General features: G+C 47.3%; 1 protein-coding gene across 1 annotated transcript in view; it reads right to left on the minus strand.

The window, feature by feature from the left end:
* The window catches only part of rbms3 (RNA binding motif, single stranded interacting protein), a 272,924-nt gene that overhangs the window by 18,967 nt on the left and 230,686 nt on the right, over positions 1-23,271 (minus strand). Inside the window, exons 9-10 of the mRNA XM_084166250.1 lie at positions 18,735-18,831; positions 16,292-16,342 (exon numbers count right to left, since the gene is read on the minus strand). Coding sequence (XP_084022376.1) covers positions 16,292-16,342; positions 18,735-18,831 — 148 coding nt within the window. The remainder of the gene's footprint in view (positions 1-16,291; positions 16,343-18,734; positions 18,832-23,271) is intronic.

Genomic DNA, 23,271 nt, shown 5'->3' on the forward strand with positions numbered 1-23,271 from the left:
AGAGGGTGACAGGAGAGAGAGAGAGATTGGGAGATAAGGGAGAGGGATAAACTGAGAGAGAGAGATGGGGGATAGAGGAGTGGGGGAGTTAGATGGATATTGGGAGACAGACAAAAAGGTGAGGAAGATGGATTGAGGGAGAAGCAGTACAGAGCTAAGGGTACCTGTAACCGATTCAGCGGCTGACAATGCTTTTATAATGGGAAACGGAGAGTAACGGAAGGGCTTAATTCACAGAGGTGTCGGGGAGAGTTAAGCCGATTTGTGATTTCGATTTTCTGTGTTTGCGAGAGTTTGTGTGTGTGTGTTTGTGTGTGTGTGTGTTTGTGAATCCAAGGAGAGCCAGCAAAAGAGATGAGAATGATTTGTCTAGTTTGTGTGTTTGTGTTTGTGTTTAAGAACGATATACTAGATAATATATATTCATGAGAATCTGATATGTATGAGATCGTGTTTTTGAGTCTATATTCAATTAATGTTTGTGTCGGTGTGTGTGTATGTGTCATACTGAGTGTGTGTGTGTGTGTCATACTGAGTGTGTGTGTGGGTCATACTGAGTGTGTGTGTGTGTCATACTGAGTGTGTGTGTGTGTGTGTGTGTGTCATACGGAGTGTGTGTGGGTTGCTAACAGGAGAAGTGGATAAAGTGCAGCTAGTTAGTTAAAGATGGCATTGATCCTCATCTAGAGAGAAGGGAGGCGAGATGTCAGACATCAAGGCTGTTAGACGGGCTGTAATGTCCTCTGTCTGATGTGAAGCAGGCTTTACAGACTAACCCCTGATTGAGCTGGGTGCTGTAGAGGCCCTGGGCCCCTAATACCAGGATTGCCCATCTTCAGGGCATAATGTAGGTTTTGTGTACCACCACCAAAGCACCCACAGATGAAAAAAAGGTTAGGCTACTGGTGTTTGGAAAATTGCATAAGTCATTCAGTGATAGTGTGTGTGTGTGGTCAGCAGCATGCTATTTCAGATAGTCTTTGTGTGCTCCCTTCCATGGCTGCACCAGGTTCCAGGGCCTCGGGCACCTTTCCAGGCTTGTAAGCCCTAAGAAGGGAGGCTGGATTGTGGAGTCTATTTCTCTAATCCACAACATGAAACCCACCTAGGGCTATCAGACAGACAGACAGGGCTGCCCTTGCTTTGCAGCAGCCTGCCTACAAGACCCCACGTGGTGAAGGCTAAGACACAAGTCTGAGGTACAACGTTGACCCAACAGAGATAGCCTACCTGAAACACCATGATGTACACTGTGACAGGATGAGTTGGAATTTTTCTTTGACTATGGCTAGAGAGCCACTATCTCGTTTTCCAGAGGGTCCTTAATGAACAAAAACACCAAGATTGAACAAACTGAAACCAAAGAAACGAAGAGACAAACCGAGACATTCTGAGACAAATATAGAGACTATGAGCATGTCTAAAACATCTTCACACAATATACTACAGCGGTGGGGCAGAATCAGACTAACTGATATGTTAGCGGACACATCGATGGCTGCACAAATGAACAAAAAAGCCATTTAGGCGACACTGTGACTATGATATGCTCTGGTGAGACTACTTCATTGCCCCTGATGTGCGTTGGCTGCAGCAGCCGCCCTGACCGTCACAGCACTTTTACGACATGTCTCTGACTGTCTCACTGTCCCATGTGAGTGCCTGGAAACTCTGGCGTGGTGATTTACAACGTCAGGGATGGCAGTGGTTGCTGTGGTAACGGGCACCAAAACAAACGCTGGCTCGGCGTTCCCTGAAGCAGCCTTGGAATCTGTGTGGGACAAGGAGTGTGTGGGATTTGATCTGAATCTATATCAGAGTCAGAGGAATACTACTCTGGAATTTATGTTTTATTGAGGCAAAGAAATAGCATGAGGAATGAACACATTTCTCCAAATTGATCTTGTAGAAACAAATGTAAATGTATTGTAAGCGACTCTGACAAAACATGCAGCATTCAAAAATATTGTAACACTACAAGCCAGTAAAACATCAATATCACTAACAATATCAATACTAACCTGATCCCAGACCTGTTTGTGCTTTTGCCTATACACCATTGTCATTATCAAGCCAAATGTTCAGCATGACAATTCCATTAAGAGTTGGCAAGAGAGCAGAAATAGACTGGCACCCAGGCTATCTCAATACATCTTCTATACTCCAAACCAACGGTCTAGAACTCAGAACAGACTTCACCCTCTGTAACCATATTTGCTGGCAGTGACACAGTAGCTGAAGGGAAAACCAGCAGAGCCATTTTACAGAATGCGCGCACACACAATGAGAGCAGCTCAAGGACACCGGAGACTGAGCCGAGGCCCCGGCTCAAATTCTGCCAACGAATAAAATTCATAACATAACGTTCTCCCCCTGAACCGAAGTGTATCATACAGTGGTATGATTCAGTGCTTCCCATGAAGGGAGATAGTTATGGTTCTATTTAAAGTTGCTGCAAGAAAGACCAACTATGGTACAACGCAGAGGAATTCAGTGAATAGGGTGTAACTTCTTTGAACAAGCACAAACATGAAATATATATTAAACCAGCATACTGTAGTGAGCACATATATCAAGGGTGTATATCAGTATACTTTATATCAGTCACTGGGAAAAAACAACAATGTTGCGCTTGGCTAGTTTATCTTCTGCAGTAGTTTGGCAGTGTGGAGTGTGTGTGTTTGCCTCTGTTTATCTTAATGTGTGTGTTTGCTGGAGCAGGGACCATGTAAAACTGGTTATGGTTCTACACTGCAATTTTTTAAAATCTTACATAGATATCTCCTACCGTTAGAATGCATTGACTTGACGTCTTACCAAGGTAAATTACACTATATATACAAAAGTATGTGGACAACCCTTCAAATTAGTGGATTCGGCTATATCAGCCACACATGTTGCTGAGAGGTGTATAAAATCGAGCAAACAGCCATGCAATCTCCATGGACAAACATTGGCAGTGGAATGGCCTAACTGAAGAGCTCAGTGACTTTCAACGTGGCACTGTCATAGGATGCCACCTTTCCAACAAGTCAGTTAATTACTGCCCTGCTAGAGCTGCCCAGGTCAACTGTAAGTGCTGTTATTGTGAAGTGGAAATGTCTAGGAGCAACAACGGCTCAGCCGCGAAGTGGTAGGCCACACAAGCTCACAGAACGGGACTGCCGAGTGCTGAAGCACGTAGCGCGTAAAAATCAACTATCCTCGGCTGCAACACTCACTACTGAGTTCCAAACTGCCTCTGGAAGCAACGTCAGCACAATAACTGTTTGTCAGGAGCTTCATGAATTGGGTTTCCATTGCTGAGCAGCCGCACTCAAGCCTTAGATCACCATGCACAATGCCAAGTGTCGGCTTGGAGTGGTGTAAAGCCATTGGACTCTGGAGCAGTGGAAATGCGTTCTCTGGAGTGATGAATCACGCTTCACCATCTGGCAGTCCGATGGACGAATCTGGGTTTGGCGGATGCCAGGAGAACGCTACCTGCCCCAATGCATAGTGCCAACTGTAAAGTTTGGTGGATGAGGAATAATGGTCTGGGGCTGTTTTTCATGGTTCGGGCTAGGCCCCTTAGTTCCAGTGAAGGGAAATCTTAACGCTACAGCATACAATTACATTCTAGATGATTCTGGGCTTCCAACCTTCTGGGCTTCCAACAATTTGGGGAAGGCCCTTTCCTGTTTCAGCATGACAATGCGCCTGTGCACAAAGCGAGGTCCATACAGAAATGGTTTGTCTAGATCGGTGTGGAAGAACTTGACTGGCCTGCACAGAGCCCTAACCTCAACCCCATCAAACTCCTTTGGGATGATTTGGAACGCCAACTGCGAGCCAGGCCTAATCGCCAAACATCAGTGCCCGACCTCACTAATGCTCTTGTGGCTGAATGGAAGCAAGTCACCGCAGAAATGTTCCAACATCTAGTGGAAAGCCTTCCCAAAAGAGTGGAGGCTGTTACAGCGGCAAAGGGGGGACCAACTCCATATTAATGCCCATGATTTTGGAATGAGATGTTCGACGAGCAGGTGTCCACATACTTTTGGTCATGTAGTGTATCTTAGTGCACTGGCAGACAATTTTGCTTATTTAAACAAAACAAAAAAGGCTTGATACAAGTGGGGTAACATAAAGTATCTTATTTAATGTTATTTTATTCTAATAAGACATCTTACCAAAACAAATTATCTTAGTGCGTTGGCAGATAATTTTGCTTAAGGCTTTAAACAAGTTAGAATATCTTAGAACAATACAAATTATCTTGATGCATTTTCCAGGTAAGCTAAATCAACTAAAACAAGTCAATTTTAAATTCATTATCTCAATACAATACCACAAAAATCTAGGTAACGCTGACATTGTTTGCAGTGTAGTCTACTCAACTATCCCAGGTCTGCTTCTGACTGATCTACTGCAGGCTTTAGCTCACAGCCCAAGTACTGCTGGCAACACCACCCTCTCAGCTGGCACATACACCACACCACAGCTTCCAAGAACCTCAGTACTGGAAGGGACAGGTGAGAGTGTGAGAGATAAAGAAAGAAAGAAAGAAAGAAAGAAAGAAAGAAAGAAAGAAAGAAAGAAAGAAAGAGAGAGAGAGAATGGGAGAGAAAGAAGCGAGTTGAAGCCTTTTTTAACAGCAATTGAAAACAAGCTGTCATTTTCGTTTGAAGTTTTCGCTCTAAGCACTTCTCGTCCAAGGATACACAAATTTCTGCAAACTGTTGTCTTTTCATTTTTCTCTCCATCTCCTAACAAAGCGCAACGCTGAGTGATAGAGCACTCAGGCTATGGTTGTCAAACTCAATCTAGTGATATAAACAATATACACTGCTGTTTCTACCATGTAGCAGCAGCCCGCAAACTCTTACTCAAAGAACACTTTCAAATCAAATCAAATTGTATTTGCCACATACGCTGAATACAACAGTTGTAGACCTTACAGGAAAATGCTTACTTACAAGCCCTTAACCAACAATGCAGTTTTAAGAATAAAATAAGCAAAATATAAAAATAGTAAATATTTAAAGAGCAGCAGTAAAATAAAATAACAGTAGGGAGGCTATATACAGGGGGTACCGGTACAGAGTCAATGTGCGGGGGCACCGGTTAGTCGAGGTAATTGAGGTAATATGTACATGTGGGTAGCAGCAGCGTAAAAGAGGGGGTGGGGGTGGGGTAGGGTGGGGTGGGGTGGGGAGACAATGCAAATAGTCCGGGTAGTCATGATTAGCTGTTCAGGAGTCTTATGGCTTGGGGGTAGAAGCTGTTAAGAAGCCTTTTGGACCTAGACTTAACGCTCCGGTACCGCTTGCCATGCGGTAGCAGAGAGAACAGTCTATGATTGGGTCGCTGGAGTCTTTGACAATTTTTAGGGCCTTCCTCTGACACCGCCTGGTATAGAGGTCCTGGATGGTAGGAAGCTTGGCCCCAGTGATGTACTACCGTACGCACTACCCTCTGTAGTGCCTTGCGGTCGGAGGCCGAGCAGTTGCCATACCAGGCGGTGATGCAACCAGTCAGGATGCTCTCGATGGTGCAGCTGTAGAACCTTTTGAGGATCTGAGGACCCATGCCAAATCTTTTCAGTCTACTGAGGGGGAATAGACTTTGTCGTGCCCTCTTCACGACTGTCTTGGTGTGTCTGGACCATGATAGTTTGTTGGTGATGTGGACACCAAGGAACTTGAAGCTCTCAACCTGTTCCACTACAGCCCCGTCGATGAGAATGGGGACGTGCTCAGTCCTATTTTTTTTCCTGTAGTCCACAATCATCTCCTTTCTTACTTCTCACTTATCATGTAACTCCTTCAAAATTCCAACTGCCACCGACAGCAGCACACTCTAGCATACCTGGGTTCAAATAGTATTCAAAATAATTTTGTCTAATGTAGTCTGGCCCAGGGGTGCGAACACTGGAGTGACGGACCACCCTTGCTGTCTCTGCCTGCCTGGCCCGCTCCCCTCTCTCCACTGGGATTCTCTGCCTCTGACCCTATTACAGGGTCTGAGTCACTGGCTTACTAGTGCTCTCCCATGCCGTCCCTAGGAGGGGTGCGTCCCATCGTGCCAGGTCTTTTTCTGCTATACTCAACTTGAATGGGTTGAATCACTGACGTGATCTTCCTGAGCAGTTTTGCGCCCCTTTGGTCTTGTGAGGTGGAGGAGATCTTCGTGGGCTATACTCAGTCTTGTTTCAGGGTAGTAAGTTGGTGGTCTATTGATATTCTTGCAGTGGTGTGGGGGCTGTGCTTTGGCAAAGTGGGTGGGGTTATATCCTGCCTGGTTGGCCCTGTCTGGGGGTATCGTCGGACAGGGCCACAGTGTCCCCCGACCCCCCCTGTCTCATGAAAAGCCAACTGACATTTACTCCTGAGGTGCTGACCTGTTGCACCCTCTACAACAACTGTAATTACTATTTGACCTTGCTGGTCATCTATGAACATCTGAAAATCTTGAAGAACTATCTGGCGTTAATGGCCAAGTACTCTTATAATCTCCACCCAGCACAGCCAGAAGATGAATGGCCACGCCTCAGAGCCTGGTTCCTCTCTAGGTTTCTTTCTAGGTTCCTGCCTTTCTAAAGAGTTTTTCCTAGCCACTGTGCTTCTACATCTGCATTGCTTGCTGTTTGGGGTTTTAGGCTGGGTTTCTGTATAAGCACTTTGTGAATCTGCTGATGTAAAAATGGCTTTATAAATACATTTGATTGATTGATACTCTATCTGGGCTCATTTGAGCTCGCCGGGCATAATGGACGATTAGAGTAGTCCCAAAAGTGCAAACACCGCCCATCTGGCATTCCAGGCAGGCAAAAAAGCATATGCTCAAAGTATTTGAAAGATTTCAAATTGTACATTGGCTTGCGAAAGTATTCACCCCCCTTGGCATTTTTCCTATTTTGTTGCCTTACAACCTGGAATTAAAATCGGTTTTGGGGGGGGTTTGTATCATTTGATTTACACAACATGCCTACCACTTTGAAGATGCAAAATATTTTTTCTTGTGAAACAAACAACAAATAAGACAAAATAAAACAGAAAACTTGAGCGTGCATAACTATTCACCCCCCACAAAGTAAATACTTTGTAGAGACACCTTTTGCAGCAATTACAGCTGCAAGTATCTTGAGGAATGTCTCTATAAGCTTGGCACATCTAGCCACTGGGATTTTTGCCCATTCTTCAAGGCAAAACTGCTCCAGCTCCTTCAAGTTGGATGGGTTCCGCTGGTGTACAGCAATCTTTAAGTCATACCACAGATTCTCAATTGGATTGAAGTCTGGGCTTTGACTAGGCCATTCCAAGACATTTAAATGTTTCCCCTTAAACCACTCAAGTGTTGCTTTAGCAGTATGCTTAGGGTCATTGTCCTGCTGGAAGGTGAACCTCCGTCCCAGTCTCAAATCTCTGGAAGACTGAAACAGGTTTCCCTCAAGAATTTCCCTGTATTTAGCGCCATCCATCATTCCTTCAATGCTGACCAGTTTCCCAGTCCCTGCCGATGAAAAACATCTGCACAGCATGATGCTGCCACCACCATGCTTCACTGTGGGGATGGTGTTCTCGGGGTGATGAGAGGTGTTGGGTTTGCGCCAGACATAGGGTTTTCCTTGATGGCCAAAAAGCTCAATTTTAGTCTCATCTGACCAGAGTGTACCTTCTTCCATATGTTTGGGGAGTCTCCCACATGCCTTTTGGCGAACACCAATCGTGTTTGCTTATTTTTTTCTTTAAGTAATGGCTTTTTTCTGGCCACTCTTCCGTAAAGCCCAGCTCTGTGGAGTGTACGGCTTAAAGTGGTCCAATGGACAGATACTCCAATCTCTGCTGTGGAGCTTTGCAGCTCCTTCAGGGTTATCTTTGGTCTCTTTGTTGCCTCTCTGATTAATGCCCTCCTTGCCTGGTCCGTGAGTTTTGGTGGGCGGCCCTCTCTTGGCAGGTTTGTTGTGGTGCCATATCCTTTCCATTTCTTAATAATGGATTTAATGGTGCTCCGTGGGATGTTCAAAGTCTCTGATATTTTTTATAACCCAACCCTGATCTGCACTTCTCCACAACTTTGTCCCTGACCTGTTTGGAGAGCTCCTTGGTCTTCATGGTGCCGCTTGCTTGGTGGTGCCCCTTGCTTAGTGGTGTTGCAGACTCTGGGGCCTTTCAGAACAGTTGTATATATACTGAGATCATGTGACAGATCATGTGACACTTAGATTGCACACATGTGGACTAACTAATAATGTGACTTCTGAAGGTAATTGGCTGCACCAGATCTTATTTAGGGGCTTCATAGCAAAGGGGGTGAATACATATGCACGCACCACTTTTCCGTTATTTATTTTGTAGACCTTTTTGAAACAAGTTATTTTTTTAATTTCACTTCACCAATTTGGACTATTTTGTGTATGTCCAATACATGAAATCCAAATAAAAATCAATTTAAATTACAGGTTGTAATGCAACAAACTATGAAAAAAGCCAAGGGGGATGAATACTTTTGCAAGCCACTGTACTTGAACCCAGGTCTGCGCTCTAGTGTAGTCATTCTGATTGGTTGTGGCAATGTCCTCTCCCCTTACCATGCTCTGCTGCCTCCATATTGCACAGACACCAGGAGAACACTCCCCCTAGAATGGCCCATTGGTTTAACATGCTGTGCACGCCAACAGCCCCAAATTGCAGCACAATCAATTGGTTTAATACTTTAAGTAGCCCCCGAACGTTAGGCTAGCACGCTCCGCTAGTTTAATGTGTTTCATTGGATCGGCGGCACAGGGGGACGACCACAATGTGGCCATGTACAGGAAGAATATGAGTGCAGACATAAAGAAAGACAGGTTGGGTGGTGTTATCCATTGACGAGTGGAGGGAGGTTGAAGCGGGGGGCGGCAGCTGGGGTTAGGGCATGGGGCCGTCTGGTGGATTGTGGATGCAGCGCCATTGGAACGAGGATATAGGAACAGAGAGAGAGACGAAGACACACTGGTCTATATGGAGAGAGCAGAGGGGACGCTACTGTATAGCTAGCATTATTCTACTATAGGCCAGGCCAATAGTCACAATAGAAGACTATAGATTAAAGGACTTACAGATACCTCATATGGGTTATGTAAGACCAACACTGACAGCCCACTCATACTCATCAATATGTAGACACGTTCACATGTAAAAACATTCACACACTGTATTTCACAAGCAATCTCTCACACACCTAATGCATTCATAAACACACCCATACAGTGCATCCTGTGCAGTAAACAGCATAAACCCCAGACACTCATACAGCATACCTAACCAATCCAATACACACACACACACACACACACACACACACACACACACACACACACACACACACACACACACACAGTGGCCAAGCTTTGATCCTCTCCTCTTTGTAGCATCTGTAGCACCAGGGGCTCCCGTCCCGTCATGGCGGCTGGGTGGCTAGGAGAGGGAAGGAGAGGAGACGGGGAGGCTAGGTGGTAATGGGAGCAGCAGCAGGGGTAGTAGGAGGTAGGAGGGCTTCTCTATGGATAGTGGTGCTGGTGTTGGTGGTGATGGTAGATCAGGAGCTATAGTGTTGCATTGTTCCTGCTTGGCCGGCATCACATCTGTACAGTAGTCGTCTTTGATACTGCCTGTGTGTAAATGATCTCACTTACTAGAACCCCTAAAGATATGGCTCTGGAGGACCCATACAGTGCCTTAGGTATGCTGTAGTGTATGAAGACCAGTGGGATGGCTTGGGGATAGATCTTTCTTCAGATACTCCAGCCTCCAGCACAATATCCCTACTCTCTGCAAAACGTGAGGCCATGAGACTGCATTTTCAGTCCCTCACATTAGTGCAATAGTAATAACATATTGATAACATGGCAATAGCCTAACATCACAATGGTACCAGTATAAAAAGCTACGTACTGCCGTAAAGCTCAGGGTCAGGATGGGAGATTGGATGCAGCAGAACCATTAGGAGCTCTGAAAGCATCAGCTCTCATAAACAACTCATACAGGCTGCTCTAATGCACAATACCTACTAATTGCCTCTTACCCAAACAAGAGACTAAGTTGTCCTAAAGTGGGAATCAGTCTGTTGCATTACAATAAGTGCTATTATAATGCTATTATTAGCTACTCTGTGTGAAAAATGCATGAAACCACAAATAATGAAATAAACAACTATATATTGTCACGGTTTCGGCCGAGACTGCTCCTCCTCCTGGTTCGGGCAGGCTTCGGCGTTCGCCGTCCCCGGAGTACTAGCTGCCACTGTTGAATGTTTCGTGGTGTGATTGCTTTGGTCTGTCTTGTACACCTGTGTCTGTTTGTGTTCTGATTAGGTGTCCTATAAGTTCCCTGTTTTGTATTGGTTAGTTTGTGTGTTGTTGTCTGCCTGTATTTCGGAGCTGCGTGTTGACAATCTGTTTGTTTGTTTAGTGTTTACGCATGGTGTACGTATTCACTCGCCTCTGTTTGTTTTCGAGGCCGTGTATTGTATTTTTGCACTTTTGACTAGTAAAGTCTGTTGGACGAAGCCTCTGTCCTGCGCCTGACTCCTCCACCACATCCACATCGGTTCATCTGACAGAACAACACACCAACTATGGAGTCAGCAGGAGCAGCTGCGACACCCAAGTCGCTGGAGGAACGGATCAGCTATCAGGACACCATGATCCGGCAACTTGGGTCCGCCATGGACGAGGTGTCCAACACTCTGCGCCGGTTGGTTACTGGGGAGGTGCCCACGTCTTCCTACACCATCCCATCACCAACGGCCAGTCCTCCTCTCTCAGCACCGGAACCCAGGGGCATTCGGCTCTCGCTCCCGAGGGCATATGACGGTTCTGCAGCCGGGTGTCAGGGGTTCCTCCTGCAGGTGGAACTTTACCTGGCTACCCTACACCCAGCGCCCTCGGGATACGAGAGCGTCTCCGCCCTCATCTCCTGTCTATCCGGCAAGGCGTTGGAGTGGGCCAACGCCGAATGGAGGGGAATAGACGCCGCTACCATCACCTACGCGGAGCGTCTGTTCCACCTCCGACAGGGGAAGAGGAGCGCACAGGAGTTCGCCCTGGAGTTCCGGACTCTAGCGGCGGATGCGGGGTGGAATGAGAGGGCCCTCATCGACCATTACCGGTGTAGCCTACGAGAGGACGTTCGTCGTGAGCTGGCCTGCAGGGACACCAACCTATCCTTCGACCAGTTGGTGGACATCTCCATCCGTCTCGACACCCTGCTGGCTACCCGCGGACGTCCCGAGAGGGGGTCGTCCATTCCACCCTCCAGCACCTCCGAGCCGATTCCCATGGAGCTCGGGGGTGCTGGCGCTAGAGAGAGGAGGAGAGAGAACCCGAGGGGGGCCATCCCCTGCACCAACTGTGGCCGTGGAGGACACACCGCGGCCAGGTGCTGGGGAGGGTCTCATGGGAGAGGTGACAACAGGTCACGCACTGGGGAGTCATTTCAGGTGAGTAGGCGCCCCACTTACCCAGAGCTCTCTGTTGGTCACATGAGTATTCCTGTGAGATTTCCACAGGTGGCACCTCATTCCCAGCATAAGGCGCTAGTAGATTCAGGCGCAGCTGGGAATTTTATTGATCGTGCATTTTGTTATAGGTTAGGAATTCCCCTTCGGCCGGTAGAAGCCCCCTTTCCTGTCCACGCCCTAGACAGCCGGCCGTTGGGGTCGGGGCTGATCAGAGAAGTCACAGCACCACTTAAGATGACGACGCAGGGGGGTCATGAGGAGATCATTCAGTTTTATCTGATTGACTCTCCTGCGTACCCCGTGGTGCTGGGGCTTCCCTGGTTAAGCGCCCATGATCCTACCATTGCGTGGCAACAGAGGGCTCTTATGGAGTGGTCTGCCCAGTGTGTAGGGAAATGTCTAGGTGTTTCCTTAGGGGCGACCTCGGTAGAGAGTCCGAACCAAGTGCCCGCAATGCGCATTCCCCCTGAGTATGAGGACTTAGCACTTGTGTTCAGCAAAACGAGGGCAACACGGCTACCACCTCATAGACAGGGGGACTGTGCGATAAATCTCCAAACAGGAGCGGCACTTCCGCGGAGCCGTGTATATCCCCTGTCTCAAGAGGAGACTGCGGCTATGGAGACTTACATAGCCGAGTCCTTGGCACAGGGATACATACAGTCCTCCACTTCCCCGGTTTCCTCGAGTTTCTTCTTTGTGAAGAAGAAGGACGGGGGTTTGCGCCCGTGTATTGATTACCGTAGTCTCAATCAGATCACGGTTAAGTACAGTTACCCTCTTCCACTGATTGCGACTATGACAGAATCATTACGCGGAGCGCAGTTCTTCACAAAGTTGGATCTCAGGAGCGCGTACAATCTGGTGCGCATTAGGGAGGGGGATGAATGGAAAACGGCATTTAGCACCACCTCGGGTCATTACGAGTATCTCGTCATGCCATACGGGTTAATGAATGCTCCTTCAGTCTTCCAATCCTTTGTTGACGAGATTTTCCGGGACATGCATGGGCAGGGTGTGGTAGTGTACATCGACGACATCCTAGTGTACTCTTCTACACGAGCCGAGCATGTAGCCCTGGTGCGCCGAGTGTTGAGAAGACTGTTGGAGCATGACTTGTATGTAAAGGCAGAGAAATGCCTGTTCTTCCAGGAGTCCGTCACCTTTTTGGGTTATCGGTTGTCCACGTCTGGTGTGGAGATAGAGGTAGACCGTGTGTCGGCCGTGCGTAATTGGCAAACTCCAACCACTGTAAAAGAGGTGCAGAAGTTCTTGGGTTTCGCTAATTACTACCGGAGGTTTATCCGGGGCTTTGGACAGGTTGCAGCTCCCATTACGTCCCTGCTAAAGGGGGGTCCGGTTCGTTTGCAGTGGTCAGCTGAGGCGGAAAGGGCATTTGTCAAAATGAAGAACCTGTTCACCTCGGCCCCGGTGCTGGCGCATCCGGATCCCTCTTTACCATTCCAAGTAGAGGTAGACGCGTCCGAGACCGGTATTGGGGCAGTCCTGTCACAACGGTCCGGCACGCCACCTAAGCTCCGCCCCTGTGCGTTCTACTCCAAGAAGCTCAGCTCGGCGGAGCGCAATTATGACGTTGGGGACAGGGAGCTGTTAGCTGTAGTCCAGGCCCTAAAGGTGTGGAGGCATTGGCTTGAGGGGGCTCAACACCCTTTCCTCATTCTGACTGATCACCGTAACCTGGAGTACATCCGGGCAGCTAGGAGATTGAACCCTCGTCAGGCTAGGTGGAACATGACACAGAGGAGAGGGCCATAGAGCCTACTTCCATACTGCCGGAGTCTTGTCTGGTGGCTCCGGTGGTATGGGAGGTCGATGCGGAAATCGAGCGGGCACTGCGTACCGACCCTACTCCCCCCGAGTGTCCTGTGGGGCGGACGTACGTTCCGCTCGAGGTTCGTGATCGTCTTATTTATTGGGCTCATACATCACCCTCCTCTGGACATCCAGGTATTGGCCGGACAGTGCACTGCCTTAGCGTGAAATACTGGTGGCCAACGTTAGCTAAGGATGTGAGGGTTTATGTCTCCTCCTGCTCGGTGTGCGCCCAGTGTAAGGCGCCTAGACATTTGCCCAGGGGTAAGTTACATCCCCTGCCCGTTCCACAACGACCATGGTCCCACCTCTCGGTGGATTTTGTAACCGACCTACCCCCTTCCCAGGGGAATACCACCATTTTGGTCGTTGTGGATCGGTTCTCCAAGGCCTGTCGTCTCCTCCCAATGCCGGGTCTCGCTACTGCCCTACAGACCGCCGAGGCCCTATTTACCCACGTGTTCCGGCACTATGGGGTCCCCGAGGATATTGTGTCTGACCGAGGTCCCCAGTTCACCTCCAGAGTCTGGGGGGCGTTCATGGAACGCTTGGGGGTCTCGGTGAGCCTTACCTCGGGGTACCACCCAGAGAGCAATGGGCAGGTTGAACGAGTCAACCAGGATGTGGGTAGGTTTCTGAGGTCCTATTGCCGGGACCGGCCGGAGGAGTGGTCTAGGTATATCCCCTGGGCAGAGATGGCCCAGAACTCTCTCCGCCACTCCTCCACCAATTTAACACTTTTCCAGTGTGTTTTAGGGTATCAGCCGGTCCTGGCACCGTGGCACGAGAGCCAGATCGAGGCCCCTGCGGTGGACGAGTGGATTCGGCGCTCGGAGGAGACGTGGGACGCTGCCCATGTCCATCTGCAGCGGGCCATCCGTCAACAAAAGGCGAGCGCCGATCGCCACCGCAGTGAGGGACCGGTGTACGCACCGGGAGATCGAGTCTGGCTCTCGACTCGAAACCTGCCCCTCCGCCTGCCCTGCCGGAAGCTGGGTCGGCGGTTTGTGGGGCCCTTTAAAGTCCTGAGAAGATTGAACGAGGTGTGTTACAGGTTACAACTGCCTATTGAGTACAAGAATATTAACCCCTCGTTCCATGTGTCTCTTCTCAGGCCGGTGGTAGCTGGCCCACTCCAAGAAGATGAGATAGGAGAGACCCCTCCGCCCCCTTTGGACATCGAGGGGGCCCCGGCGTACAGGGTCCGGACCATCTTGGACTCGAGGCGCCGGATGAGTGGTCTCCAGTATCTCGTGGAGTGGGAGGGGTACGGTCCGGAGGAACGGTGCTGGGTGCCTAGGAGGGACATCCTAGATCCATCCCTCCTGACTGAGTTCCACCGTGGGCATCCCACGCGCCCGGGTCCGCGTCCTCCTGGCCGTCCCCGAGGCCGGGGTCGGCGCACGGCTGGAGCCGCGCGTCAAGGGGGGGGGTACTGTCACGGTTTCGGCCGAGACTGCTCCTCCTCCTGGTTCGGGCAGGCTTCGGCGTTCGCCGTCCCCGGAGTACTAGCTGCCACCGTTGAATGTTTCGTGGTGTGATTGCTTTGGTCTGTCTTGTACACCTGTGTCTGTTTGTGTTCTGATTAGGTGTCCTATAAGTTCCCTGTTTTGTATTGGTTAGTTTGTGTGTTGTTGTCTGCCTGTATTTCGGAGCTGCGTGTTGACGCTCTGTTTGTTTGTTTAGTGTTTACGCATGGTGTACGTATTCACTCGCCTCTGTTTGTTTTCGAGGCCGTGTATTGTATTTTTGCACTTTTGACTAGTAAAGTCTGTTGGACGAAGCCTCTGTCCTGCGCCTGACTCCTCCACCACATCCACATCGGTTCATCTGACATATATACCGGTAGTTAGGTATAATTGAGGTTGTATTCTAGCTAGAATGATTGAGTTTGAGATCTGTTGAGCTTGTGTGTGCTAAATATTTACGGTAAATATGACACGAAACGCTGGTCCTCTGTAGCTCAGTTGGTAGAGCATGGCATTTGCAACGGCAGAATAGTTGGTTTGATTCCCGGGACCACCCGTATGTAAAATGTATGGACCGATGACCGTAAGACACTTTAGATAAAAGTGTCTGCTAAATGGCATATATTATTATTATATTACTATAAAAAATATTGTCATTTAGCAGACGCTCTTATCCAGAGCGACTTACAGTGGTGAGTACATACATTTTTGTACTGGCCCCCGTGGGAATCGAACCCACAACCCTGGCATTGCAACTGAGCCACATGGGACCTATTAGTAATGTAGGGTTAATATAACATGAAACGCTGACTGATATATGTAGTATTGCAGTACTATTGCAGTATTGGATGCTGATGGCCTGTTATGTTGCTGAGATGGATTGAGCAGGCTAGCTGGTGTTCTGCTCTGCTAGCTAAATGCTGTTGAGTCACACTACAGTCCACCAAGACCCATAAACTCTGTGTCTTCCCACCCAGAAACACATGTTTGTACACTTAAGAAAGAGCGAATGGACATCCAAGAGGTTATCACAATGGAACTATCAACTTTTATATATTGTTTCCGATGATTGAAGACAGTAGTGGAGGAATCATTTAGCTATCAGCGATGCAATTCGGTTCACTGCTTGAGAGTTTGGGTGAGTTCCGAAGGTGGTCTGAAAGTGGACTTGCCACAGGAGGAGTTTGAAATGATTTTCCAGACGGAGCGTCTGCTTTACCAATTCTAATGCTGCCTGATATTAGCTCTAAATATATTGAAAAGTGCCTTCGAGGTTGAAATATCTCTTGAGATGAGGATTATGAAAGGTTCATAACATTCTGTCCAAAGCTCTCTAACTCTTCTGTGAGTTATCCGAAGGCACTGTGAATTTACCGCAAGTGAAGGTAGACATCCAGCATCTTCGACTTCCTGTCGACCTTGAACCCAAAAGGTCAAAGGTCCATGTGGGACTGCTAGAGGACATACAGTAAATCACATGACATAGAGAATGGTAATGCACTTACTGTAGGTTGCATAACGTATTGTTGATGAGGCATCCATGACGTACTCTGGACCTATGAGGGAGACATCAAATGAAACATTATTTACTTAAGATAACCCATGCCACCTCTTTTCCCTTACAATCAACAGTGTGCAATAACTGATGTTCCATTGTCACGCTATTTCTCTGCATGCCAGTGCATGCTTGTGCCTTATCCTTTCCCACTGTTACTTCCGTGCCTGGGAAGTGTGGGCGTGTTGAGGTAAGATGAACCCTTGGCCAGTTGAAAACACACAGGTCTTGAATTTGCTGAATTAAGCACAGCGTGTTACGCCACAGGCCAAGATGGCTCAAACCAGCTTGGCTCGACAGCGGCAACCCGAATATCGAGTGACAAGAACCCACAAACTAGCCCTAAGCACAAAAAAAACCTACTGCTCTATTGGACTTTGTGGGCCATTCAGTTCAAAATAATTCCTGCTATTGACAGTGAGAGAAGCAACAGTTGAATAAATGGACCATTTAGATTTGCTGGAGAGGAGCATTAGACAGCTAGTCAGAGATAAACACATCTGCCCATTGATCCTTGGGGAAATGATTGAACTCAACAAAGACAAACAGACGCTAATCTTCTAAAAGAACGCCAATCCTCTGAGCTCGTTAAAGCCCATGATTTGGAGCTTGCCTAAACAAGTGAGTTTTTTTTTATTGTATAGCACAGAGTCACGTTTGTTTGTTTCTTCCTCTCAATGTTTGTTCTCGACCAACAGGAAATAAAAAGAGACGATAGACGAGCTTTGTTCCGTAATAGTCCATCTTTAGAATTTTTCCATGTGTCATCAACGAGATTCAAATTCCATTTGGAATTTCAATTGAAAACTGTGTGCTATTGAATGTTTTGACTGAGATTGAGTGTTTTTTAAAAACTAATACTCATTATGGATCCAGTAGTAGTGGCAGTGATTACTTAATAAGAAGCTGGTACATTGTGTGACTGACTGTTGTCCAGTGGTCTGGTCTGAGTACCTCTGGCTGACCCTGCCCTGAGCTTGTGCTTGATATTAAGGCAGCCAGAACACAGCAGGGCAGACTGTACGGCTAGACCTTCCACTGTCATGTAACGAAATAATCAGGATGTTTTCCCAGAGTACACAGTCCAAAGAAAGTTTGGACATTTGGTGAATAAGACATCGTTTTAGTTTGTTTGTTATTTCCTAGATACAGTAAATAAATCAAACGTAAAACCCACAATTCAATAAACAATAAATTATAATTATAATAATAATATAATAATAATAATAATATGCCATTTAGCAGGCATCTGCATCTGAGCAGATTATATATAACAGGAGACAATAAAAAATGTGTGTGTGCAAAATGCTTCATATTTTCTACCACAAAGAGCTGAATTCATATAATATTTCTCAATTTTGGCCACTAGTGATTCCTTTGTCTCATATGCTTTGCTTCCTGCCTGCTCTACTCTTTGTACTTGAGCAGAAGATGGAGGACTCACTTTGCCTGACGCTGCCTGGCTGAAGGGCAATATTACAGGAAGCGGTGGTGGCCGATATTGAAACTGTGAGGATTAATATTCCTCAAAAGCCAGGCCATTGTTTTTGATAAATCAATTTGGGAAGCCTTCGGAACGTGGATTAGCGTCGCGCCCCGGCCCACTTCTCACCCCAGCACTGGACCTGAGTTTTAATCAGACATTTCTGAAAGGCGGACAAGCCAACCTTCACCAACCCCCTCCCCTCTCTCTTTCCTTCTCCGTCTTTTTCCGAACACACACACACTCTCTCTCTCTCTCTCTCTCTCTCTCTCTCTCTCTCTCTCTCTCTCTCTCTCTCTCTTTCCTTCTCTCTCACTCTCTCGTTCCATCTCTCTCTCCCTGTCGCTTTCCCTCTTTCTGCATTCTAATCAGCCTCAATGATAAACAGAGAGTGCTCTTCGGGGAAAGTGTAGGTGAACTGAACAGTGTTTCAAACATCTGGAGGTGCTTGAAATTGTGCATGTTTAGAAATGGAAACGCTCCGTTTCACATGGTTCCAGGGATCAACTGGGATGCAAAGTGTGGAATTCAGTTAGCAGGAAAATGACATAAAATGACTATGAAAGGTATGACAGCTTGAAAAAGCTTGAAAAGCACAACGGGTCAGGACAGCGAGGGAGAAACTGTTTGTTTTTTCCAACACTTTAATTCCTAACGGGAGTTGCTTTTCTCTCTTTTCCCTCAGTCTCTTTCCTGCTCATTTTCTGTTGAGACTTTCTATCTGTTGTGTTTACCGCCTACAAAACAGATGTCATCCAGCATCGTTGGCAAACCAATGAGGAAAGCTCAGAAATTCAGAATCTCTGAGAGCCCCTTGCTGTTTTCCAGCCCCACAGCTTGCCCATCTCCCAGCCATTCCCCAGTCGCCCGCAGCTATCTCCCTCTGGCTACACTCCAGTACATCACCCACCTGATATGTGGAGACGGGGGAAGCAGCGATGAAGGGCGTGATGGACGTCTGTGCGATCATGCGGTTGGTGGCGATACTGTAAGGCGAGGTGTAGAACCTGAGGGGAGAGAGGAAACAGAGCAGGAGAAAGGGAGGTCAGACACTGGTACTAGATGGCACTATAGGTCTCCATTCATTACAACTGTTTGCATTGAAATATCAGGAAGATCATGGTTATTAAGGGCCTATTAAGGGTTTATTAAAATGTTTGGTTAGTGAACTACTGTTTCAAAAAGATGATTGGGAATTAACATTCATTTCTAGACACCAGTATGTGAGGGCATATTTGAGTGTTTTATGCCTTAGGCTTTTTATATACTAACCTCTAAATGAACCATATGAAATCTTTTGACACACATATTCCTCGAGCCAGTCTATCGCCGCATAAGGACTGGAATGGACCATACAACAGAAACAATCTCTCTCCTAAAATACCTTTTATGTCCATTGATGCATCCACACCAATACACACACACACCCACATAGTTGTCTATGCACAGATCCTCACATAGTCAGTCTTTGAGGCCGTACAGACAGAGCTTCCTACATGTGGGTAATAGCTCTTCATTGTCTTGTTTCATCCCTTTGCCTGCTCAAATCAAACACAACGCAATATATTGTGTTTCGTGGGGTGCATAAAAGTTTCATGAAGAGTCTTATGGCTTCTCAATTGAAAAGTCTGGTTTTGTCAAATTGAGCTTTGTCGTCGCATAAAAAAGGTCTGTCTGTGTTTTCGCCCCCCAGCCTCGAGTATTAAGGCTATACCATGCTGGCTGGCTTAGGCTGATGGCTGACTTCAATCCACAGTGTTTGGAAAAATGCAATCCATTTAAAGAAGGCTTTTCCTAAGTTTTGAGTCGGCTCTTGGGGAAAGAGCTTGCGGGCTACTTTATCATGGTGGGCTACTTTATCATGGTGGGCTACTTTAACATGGCGGGCTACTTTAACATGGCGGGTTACTTTATCATGGCAGGCTACTTTATCATTTGGGGCTACTTTAACACGGCAGGCCAATTTATCATGGCGGGCTACTTTAACATGGTGGGCTACTTTATCATGGCGGGCTACCTTATCATGGCGGCTACTTTAACATGGCGGGCTACTTTAACATGGCAGGCTACTTTAACATGGAGGGTTACTTTATCATGGCGGGTTACTTTATCATGGCAGGCTACTTTATCATTGCGGGCTACTTTAACACGGCGGGCTACTTTAACACGGCGGGCTACTTTATCATGGCAGGCTACTTTATCATGGTGGGCTACTTTATCATGGCGGGCTACCTTATCATGGCGGGCTACTTTAACATGGCGGGCTACTTTAACATGGCGGGCTACTTTAACATGGAGGGTTACTTTATCATGGCGGGTTACTTTATCATGGCAGGCTACTTTATCATTGCGGGCTACTTTAACACGGCGGGCTACTTTAACACGGCGGGCTACTTTATCATGGCAGGCTACTTTATCATGGTGGGCTACTTTATCATGGCAGGCTACCTTATCATGGCGGGCTACTTTAACATGGCGGGCTACTTTATCATGGCGGGCTCCTTTATCATGGCGGGCTCCTTTATCAGCCCTGGGTGTAATTTTTATCCCCTCACTGGTTAAGTGTTATACCACACTCAATGGTCCTCTATAGCTCAGTTGGTAGAGCATGGTGCTTGCAATACCAGAATAGGGGGTTTGATTCCCTGGACCAAGCACCCATACGTAAAATGTAAGTCACTTTGGATAAAAGTGCTTGCTAAATGGCATACAGTGAGGGAAAAAAGTATTTGATCCCCTGTTGATTTTGTATGTTTGCTCACTGACAAAGAAATGATCGGTCTATAATTTTAATGGTAGGTTTATTTGAACAGCGAGAGACAGAATAACTACAAAAAAATCCAGAAAAACGCATGTCAAAAATGTTATAAATTGATTTGCATTTTAATGAGGGGAATAAGTATTTGACCCCCTCTCAATCAGAAAGATTTCTGGCTCCCAGGTGTCTTCTATACAGGTAACGAGCTGAGATTAGGAGCACACTCTTAAAGGGAGTGCTCCTAATCTCAGCTTGTTACCTGTATAAAAGACACCTGTCCACAGAAGCAATCAATCAATCAGATTCCAAACTCTCCACCATGGCCAAGACCAAAGAGCTCTCCAAGGATGTCAGGGATAATATTGTAGACCTATACAAGGCTGGAATGGGCTACAAGACCATCACCAAGCAGCTTGGTGAGAAGGTGACAACAGTTGGTGCGATTATTCGCAAATGGAAGAAACACAAAAGAACTGTCAATCTCCCTCGGCCTGGGGCTCCATGCAAGATCTCACCTCGTGCAGTTGCAATGATCATGAGAACGGTGAGGAATCAGCCCAGAACTACACGGGAGGATCTTGTCAATGATCTCAAGGCAGCTGGGACCATAGTAACCAAGAAAACAATTGGTAACACACTACCCCGTGAAGGACTGAAATCCTGCAGCGCCCGCAAGGTCACCCTGCTCAAGAAAGCACATATACAGGCCCATGTGAAGTTTGCCAATGAACATCTGAATGATTCAGAGGAGAACTGGGTGAAAGTGTTGTGGTCAGAAGAGACCAAAATCGAGCTCTTTGGCGTCAACTCAACTCGCCGTGTTTGGAGGAGGAGGAATGCTGCCTATGACCCCAAGAACACCATCCCCACCGTCAAACATGGAGGTGGAAACATTATGCTTTGGGGGTGTTTTTCTGCTAAGGGGACAGGACAACTTCACCGCATCAAAGGGACGATGGACGGGCCATGTATCGTCAAATCTTGGGTGAGAACCTCCTTCACTCAGCCAGGGCATTGAAAATGGGTCGTGGATGGGTATTCCAGCATGACAATGACCCAAAACACACGGCCAAGGCAACAAAGGAGTGGCTCAAGAAGAAGCACTTTAAGGTCTTGGAGTGACCTAGCCAGTCTCCAGACCTTAATCCCATAGAATATCTGTGGAGGGAGCTGAAGGTTCGAGTTGACAAACGTCAGGCTCGACACCTTAATGACTTGGAGAAGATCTGCAAAGAGGAGTGGGACAAAATCCCTCCTGAGATGTGTGCAAACCTGGTGGCCAACTACAAGAAACGTCTGACCTCTGTGATTGCCAACAAGGGTTTTGCCACCAAGTACTAAGTCATGTTTTGCAGAGGGGTCAAATACTTATTTCCCTCATTAAAATGCAAATCAACTTATAACATGGATTTTTTGGTGGTTATTCTGTCTCTCACTGTTCAAATAAGCCTACCATTAAAATTATAGACTGATCATGTCTTTGTCAGTGGGCAAACGTACAAAATCAGCAGGGGATCAAATACTTTTTTCCCTCACTGTAAACTATATATACAAAAGTATGTGGACACCCCTTCAAATTAGTGGATAAGGCTACTTCAGCCACACACGTTGCTGACAGGTGTATAAAATTGATCACCCGCCATTCAATCTCCATAGACAAACATTGGCCTTACTGAAGAGCTCAGTGACATTCAACGTGGAACCGTCATAGGATGCCACCTTTCCAACAAGTTTGTCAAATTTCTGCCCTGCTAGGGCTGCCCCGTTCGACTGTAAGTGCTGTTATTGTGAAGTGGAAATGTCTAGAAGCAACAACGGCTCAGCCGCGAAGTGGTAGGCCACACAAGCTCACAGAACGGGACTGCCGACTGCTGAAGCACATAACGCGTAAAAATCAACTATCCTCGGCTGCAACACAAACTACTGAGTTCCACACTGCCTCTGGATACAACGTCAGCACAATAACTGTTTGTCGGGAGCTTCATGAAATGGGTTTCCATGGCCGAGCAGCCGCACTGAAGCCTTAGATTACCATGCGCAATGCCAAGCGCCGGCTGGAGTGGTGTAAAGCTCGCCGCCATTGGACTCTGGAGCAGTGGAAAAGCGTTCTCTGGAATGATGAATCACGCTTCCCCATCTGGCAGTCCGACGGCCAAATCTGGGTTTGGCGGATGCCAGGAGAACGCTACCCCAATGCATAGTGCCTACTGTAAAGTTTGGTGGAGGAGGAATAATGGTCTGAGGCAGTTTTTCATGGTTCGGGGTAGGCCCCTTAGTTCCAGTGAAGTGAAATCTTAACGCTACAGCATACAATGACATTCTAGATGATTCTGTGCTTCCAACTTTGTGGCAACAGTTTGGGGAAGGCCGTTTCCTGTTTCAGTATGACAATGCCCTTATGCACAAAGCGAGGTCCATGTAGAAATGGTTTGCCGAGATCGGTGTGGAAGAACTTGACTGGCGTGCACAGAGTCCTGACCTCAACCCCATCGAACACCTTTGGGATGAATTGGAACGCCGACTGCGAGCCAGGCCTAATCGCCCAACCTCACTAATGCTCTTGTGGCTGAATGGAAGCAAGTCCCCGCAGCAATGTTCCAAAATCTAGTGGAAAGCCTTCACAGAAGTGGGTGTTAAAGCAGCAAAGGGGGGACCAACTCCATCTTAATGCCCATGATTTTGGAATGTG

This window comes from Coregonus lavaretus (assembly GCF_964263955.1).
Source record: "Coregonus lavaretus genome assembly, chromosome: 7".
NCBI classification, from domain to species: domain Eukaryota; kingdom Metazoa; phylum Chordata; class Actinopteri; order Salmoniformes; family Salmonidae; genus Coregonus; species Coregonus lavaretus.